Consider the following 6,796-nt stretch of genomic DNA (forward strand, 5'->3'; position numbering starts at 1 on the left):
GCAGATATCATCTTAGTTTAGCATGTTAGCATGCTAGCATTTGCTAATTAGAACAAAATACAAACTACAGCTGAGGCTGAATGACGTGTGTTTTTTCAGGGATTTAGTCATAAATCAAAGAATTGGACAATTGATGACGAAAAATTAAGAAATCACCAAAGTTGTTACAATCCCCCTTTGAGGGGTCGTCAAGGTAGTACATCCAGCGGTTGACGAGACCTTTTATACAAAAAATGTGGTGCCAATCTATCCGGTAGATACTGAGATGTTTCACAGCATCTGCACCAAATCCATCCAATAGTTCAGTTCAATAATAAGACAACCAAAAACCCCAACATGTCAACCGTAGCTATGGAGATATTTCAGTCCGGACCGATCAACTTTGCCATCCGTTGAGGCCGCTAGCATGGCTAAAGAGAACACATCGCTGTTATACCTTCTCCGTTTGACTTCCATAAATAAGGAAAAAGAAATAAAAAATGGTTTTATCACCTTCATGCATGATGTGACACTCTCTTCACTGCGGCATTACACATTAAATGTACATACAGATGGTGCTTAAAACATGTGGAATAGTCCATCCACAGTTATCCGACATGCAACCTCTGCACTAAAGGAAGAGTTCTGGACGTCTTGACGTCTAGTAAATGCAAACCAGGCGACATGTAGACCATGTGCATGGATACACTTCGGCTGGTCCCACTTCTACTGGCCATGAGCTTTCAGCAGAGCAGACTCTACAGGCCGAGGGCAGGATGAGAAAGACCACTGACCGGACTTAAATCAATATGTGTGTGTGTGTGTGTGTGTGTGTGTGTGTGTGTGTGTGCGTGTGAGTGCGGGCGGTAGTGCGTAATGTGTGTGTGTGTGCTTGTTTACAAAAGGACAATCAAACAGTCCGTTCTCATTTCCATCAGCGGTCAGCTCACAGACCCTGCTCTTAATCACCCATGCGGACACACCTCCGGTTCTAGGACAGCATGGGCTCTGCTGATACCGGATACATTCATTCACACACACACGCACGCACGCACGCACGCACACACACACACACACACACACACACACACACACACACACACACACACACACACACACACACACACACACACACACACACAGATCTAGTGAGGAGCAGAGAGCCAGGATGAGTCACTACTGCCTACACAGGAAGCTGTATCTGAGAGGGAGGGGATGGACGTAGCAGAGTGAGTGTGATGGTGTGGATACAGCTCAGGGAGACAGCAGAGTGTTTCTGTGTGTGTTTGCATTCTTGGTTCACGTGTTTTGTGTTTTTGTGTTTTTGTGTTTTTGGGTTGGCACTAAACCTCAAGTCTCTGATGGGACCCTGGACACGAGGCTAGCCGCACTTTCTTACAAAGTGTAAAGTGAAGAACTAACAACCGATCAATATTTGAGTAATGAACATGAACAGTCTTAAAGATAAGGTAAGGAACTCTCAGCAGCCGAGTGTACTCATGCACCGTCGTTAGTCCACGTGTGGTGGGTACCTTGATGTGACGGTGAACCGTTCTGCTTGACGTCCCCACCGCTGCGCGGTCGTCTGCCGCTGAGGAAGTCTTCGAAACGCACGGGCCGTCGGGGGTCCAGGGGAGGCTGGCAATCCGATGCAGGGTGATGGATCTTTTTGTGCAGCGCAGAGCCGAGCGGGTGAGGTTCTGGCCGGTGGATTGGGCCACATTGAGGGAAGGTTGGCTGCAAAATCTCCGATCAGGCCCCGGGCCCCGTTCTGCTCCGGATAAGGGTCCGTCAGTGTGTCCGTCGACGGTTCTGTCCCGGTCTGCGTTCGTCTGTCCCCTCAGGGATATGGGACTCTGCAGTCGGATGTTGGCCACGCGGGGGATGAAGTCCCTCAGGGTGGACGTCCCTCGGTGTGTCGGCGCTCCGGCGTCCAGCTGTGCGAAATCAGAGTCGAGGCAAAGGTCCCCCTTCGAGGGCAGCATTCTTTGGGGCCGATCCTCCACGGACGTCAGCGAATCGTTGCGCAGACGACTGTACTTGGTGCGCTTCAGCATGCCTGTAGGAGACGAAGCGGAAAGTGACGGATCAGATGTCCAGCAAAGTGCACTTCATTAGGTCTGAAGACACGAGCTACCTGGTCTCTGTCCCGTCTGTGATCTGAACCTGGGTGAGGTTTGCTCTCTCATAATCAAGGAACTGGACGAGGTGGAGCTCTGGGACAACAAGCAGAGCAGCAACAGGAACCACAGTTATTTCATGCAGAGGTTTGACTCGATTACACAGATGTGACTGAAACACAAAGAGAGGCAATGAAATGCAATAAGTTGATCATTTCGGCTCTAATCACCTGATCTTTGGGGGAAGCGATCCAAAGCGTCCGGCGTCCCCGCGTCCTCAGATCATCACCGCACGTTACAGTAGATTCAACTCACCGGCGCGGGACAGGCGGATGTCCAAGTGTAGTCTAGAGTCCGGTCCGGTCCAGTCACTGTAATGAACCCAGACACTTCCAGCTCCGCTTCACCTCCGCGTCAACTTTCCTCCCCCTCCGTCTCTTCTCTTTGAGGAATTGTGCAGCTTTTTATGAATGAACTTTTCTCTTTTTACATTTTTTTATGAATGAGAGGGTCTCTCTCTCTCTCTCTCTCTCTCCCTCTCTCTCTCTCTGTGTGACGGTGCATGCAGATGAATGTGTGAATGGAGCGGAGGAGATTGACAGCCCCCCCCCTCCGACCCCCCTTAAGGCTCTCACCCCCTCCCTCACCCATACACTACCATCCAATCACAGGCGGGTAGGGTGACTCATGCTGTACACACACACACACACACACACACACACACACACACACACACACACACACACTACAGTACATGAGTGCTGAGTCTACCATCAGCTGCCCCTCAGAGTCGCTGGTAAAGCGGGATATTAATACACCGGCTTTGCCCTAAAAAAAGAAAGAAAGAAGGGTTTTCTCCTAATCTAAGAACATCTTCTGTAGAACCGAATCAAAGTGACTCGATTTACCCAATAATACGTTCCATAGTGTAACCTCGTGCACGGTGTGATATTCAAATGACCTGCACGGACACACAAGAGGAAGAGCGTTTAACTGATGATTCCAATCAGAGCAATGTGTGTCAGGACTTATTACGGATTAAAGGATGAATAGGAAACTAAAGCAGAGTGTAGAAGTACTTCCATACTGCAGCCTGGAATATTACACATTTATTTGACTTTAGGGTTTTTCTTCAAAACAAATGATTTAACTACAGATAACTCGTCAACTGCACACTATATGTAAATAAACTGGACGTGACGACGTCAAGAGTCACATCTGGGCGCATGACACAAGTGTGCGGCAGAGCTTTGTCCCACCCTGGTGGTCGTTTGGTGAAACTGCAATCTATGCCGAGAACTAACACTTGTTTAGATAATCTGAGGGACTAGCTGCTCGTGTATTTCTGTGGAATATCACAAAAGTATTTAAAAAAAATGGACGTTGTATTTTCTTGGAATAGGAATGGAATTCATCCAAGCAAGAGTTCAAAAACCCAAATAAATTCTATTTACTATAATGTACAGAGACGTGAAAACAGAATATTTGGACTTTTTCTTTTTTCAATGTAAAACCAGCGGATAGAAGACAAAGTCGTCAGTCAAACGGTTTACTTAAACGACATTTTAATGATGTTAATAATCATCAGTTCACATAGGTTAAGAGCAATAACAGGATTATGAGACACAGCCTAGAACAATGTTGCTAGTGATGTACAGTCTGAAGGAGACGCTCTTCAATATCCATTTAAAGACGAGGAACAAAACAAAAAAAAAAAAAAAGAAGTACTTCATCGAACCGTTCTGTTTGTTTTTTTTTTGTTCACATTAGTTACAAGACCTTTACCAGTACTGTATTTATACATAGTGCAAAGAAACACACTTGCTGTTAATGACTTCAAAACACTTTGATGGCAGTCAGAGCAGCAGCGTCCTCCTCACCAAACCACAAACACTTTCACAACAATCCCAAGTAGGAGATTTGAGACGCCGTGGTGGTCGTCTCCCGTCTCGAGGCTTCTTCACATTGCATACAGCCCGGCACATCTAACACACACCTCCTCCTCCTCCTCCTCCGGCTGTCAAACACCGTCATCACACTGGATTCTTGTTAAATTGTTAAAACTTATCAAATGGCTTTAAGAACAGGATGATTGTATTTTGTTTTAATACGATGAAAAAAATCTCTTTTGTACACGTGTATTTACAAAACGGTCTGAGCACGACTGTGGGACTACTTCCAGGGGGGGGGGGGGGGGCCTCAGACTTTAAGCATCTAGAGGAGCTCTAAGCGGACTGATCCACATCTGATACTTCTGGTCTACTTGGTATCGTTAAGCTTCATGAACACCAGTAAACAACCTGCTCGATTTAAGGAGTGAACACTGGTGAAACAGGGAGTATTTCATACGCTACACACCTATGCTCTGCTCAGACCTCAATGTTAGGGCTTCTGTGACGTCATCACCAAGGAGACACCCCCCCCCCCCCCCCCCCCCTCAGAGAACAAACACCACCAGAGGGAACAGGAACATCTCTTTTGTTTTTTCTGAAGCACAGACATCTGGGAACTCAAGACAAATTCCAGTCAGAGGGGAAAAAAAAATAAACAAAAAAAAAATACTTTCAGAATCAATATGACGAACCAATACACACACACACACACACACACACACACACACACACACACACACACACACACACACACACACACACACACACACACACACACACACACACACACACACACACACACACACACCTCATTTTGCTTCTTAGAAGTTAAAGTCATCTGAACACAGAATGGGACACTTATTATTATTTGAAACATTAAAATAACACTCTGGAGACGGATGAATGGGAGTGGGTTTTTGGTAGATAGAAAGACAGACCCCCCCCCCCCCTCCCCACTGACACTGTGAGAAAAGCTAAATATCAACCAAGAAGTCATCAGGAAATGCATGTTTCTCCTTCCCTCAAAAAAAAACATTTACAAAAGATAAAGCTAAAGAACACGGCAAAAATTAAATGCAAACTATGTGCCTGTAAACACACACACACACACACACACACACACACACACACACACACACACACACACACACACACACACACACACACACACACACACGAATACTTGCAGAGCTGTAAACCTTCTGAGCTCCGTGTGACATGAGATGGAAAGGTTCCAACCTTCATTCTCCGTGAGCTGCAGACAGCAGTTCACCGCTTTTAAGCACTTGCTCCCAGAAACGTCCCTGACTCTATGAAGGAGTTCAGCCTCGGAGGAGGAGGAGGAGTCACGAGACCTCCCTCTGAATTCAAGTGTAGCAGGTCGCGGGTCGAGGAAGGTGAGGGGCGTCGACGGCCGTCCCTCGGCCCGCGTTGGTCGACCGTTTGGTCTGCGGTGCCGCGTGTTGGTAAAGTTGGTCGGTTTCTCTGTAGTGTGTGTGAAGTGTTGGGTCGGTCGGTTGGATACCTGAGATTATGTCTGGTGTCGGGGGGGGGGGGGGGGGGGTTTGGAGACAAAAGGAGAGAAGCTGCTGGCTGCTGTGAAGAAGGATGAGAGAGCAACAGAAGGAATGAGTGTGTGAGAGAACGGAGGAGGAGGAGGAGGAGACGTCAACCCGTGACCTTCTTAGCCTCCACTTGCTCTTTGCCCTCGGTCCTCGTCTCTGTGATATCCGCTGAATCAAGGTCCTCCTCCTCCTCCTCCTCACTCTGCCCCTTCTCCTCCTCTTCCTCCTCCTCCTCCTCCTCCTCCTCCTCGTCTTCCTCTTCTGTACTCTCCTGGCTCTTTCCCAGCTGCAGGTTCTCCAGGGTCTTCGACACCCACGACTCAATGCGGCTGCTGAGGGTAGGCACCTCCACGGCGATAGGCTCAGGAGTGTAGTCCTCCTCCTCCTCTTCCTCCTCCTCCGCCTCCTCCAACATGCCGGGGACCAGGGTGGACGTGGTGGAGGTGATGGAGGAGTTCAGCGGGCCCCTGCAGCTCCCGTCCAGCGAGCCCGTCTCTGTGCTCTGCTGAGAGGCCAGCTCCAGCCGGTCGTCTACCCGGACCTCGTCTCTCTCGCCGGTACCCTGTGTCGGCGTCGGTGTCGGAGGCGCCGGTCTGGCTGGCTGGGGAGCGGCGGAGCCAGGCGTGGCTGCGGCGGCCGCCAGGTTCTCGCCGTCTTTTTGGGCGGCTGCGGAAGGTGCGGGGCGACTCGGCTCGGCCTCTACGGGCTCCAGGGCATCCGAGGTCTCCACCATACTCCTCCAGTTGGTCTCTGGAGGAATTAATAGGAGTCGTCACGCTCCACAACTGGTGCTTTTACTCACCGATTACAGAGAACCCTAAATAACCGACAGGAAATGAGGCAGCTTACCGTACTCCTTTTCATTGACCTCTGAAATGGGCTCGGAGAAGATGGAGCAGAAGGAGATGGCGGAAGCGGCGGAGTGGTTGCGGGAGTGGCCCATGTGGTGCGGGACCTTCTTGTCGTTTTTCTGAGCCTCCTCGGCCTGCTCCTGCTCCAGAGCCGACACCATGTCCTTGTAGGCCTTCCTGGCCTCTTCCGTCAGAGACACCAGGCGGTTGAAGAGACCCTGGAGGAGGTTTAACCGAGTTAGTGAAAACCACTGACCTGCTGTATACGTATTTAATTCACCCGTTAACAGCGGATGAAAGCGACTCACCTCAGCTCCAGAATAGTTGAAAATGCCAACCACGCTAACGGGCACTAGTTTGTTGACGCAGCGTCCGAGAGCCTTCCTGCC

The 6,796-nt window shown here is 49.3% G+C and overlaps 2 protein-coding genes across 2 annotated transcripts in view; both read right to left on the reverse strand.

Annotated features, from left to right (window-relative positions):
* Nucleotides 1-2,192, reverse strand: part of LOC137887045 (SHC-transforming protein 1-like) — a 15,591-nt gene extending 13,399 nt beyond the window's left edge. The window contains exons 1-2 of the mRNA XM_068729814.1: nucleotides 2,117-2,192; nucleotides 1,512-2,038 (exon numbers count right to left, since the gene is read on the reverse strand). Coding sequence (XP_068585915.1) covers nucleotides 1,512-2,038; nucleotides 2,117-2,168 — 579 coding nt within the window. The 5' untranslated portion in view covers nucleotides 2,169-2,192. The remainder of the gene's footprint in view (nucleotides 1-1,511; nucleotides 2,039-2,116) is intronic.
* A 1,455-nt stretch (nucleotides 2,193-3,647) lies between these two features.
* LOC137887047 (selenocysteine insertion sequence-binding protein 2-like) lies at nucleotides 3,648-6,790 on the reverse strand. Its single transcript, XM_068729815.1, has 3 exons — nucleotides 6,716-6,790; nucleotides 6,406-6,625; nucleotides 3,648-6,306 (listed from the first exon to the last, which is right to left on the reverse strand). The coding sequence occupies exons 2-3, from the start codon at nucleotides 6,566-6,568 to the stop codon at nucleotides 5,660-5,662; spliced, it is 810 nt and encodes a 269-aa protein (XP_068585916.1). The 5' UTR covers nucleotides 6,569-6,625; nucleotides 6,716-6,790; the 3' UTR covers nucleotides 3,648-5,659.
* Between the last annotated feature and the right edge of the window lie 6 nt (nucleotides 6,791-6,796).

The sequence above is a fragment of the Cebidichthys violaceus genome, unplaced genomic scaffold (assembly GCF_023349555.1).
Source record: "Cebidichthys violaceus isolate CVI_PGR_0920_01 unplaced genomic scaffold, fCebVio1.0.p SCAF_476, whole genome shotgun sequence".
Taxonomy (NCBI): domain Eukaryota; kingdom Metazoa; phylum Chordata; class Actinopteri; order Perciformes; family Stichaeidae; genus Cebidichthys; species Cebidichthys violaceus.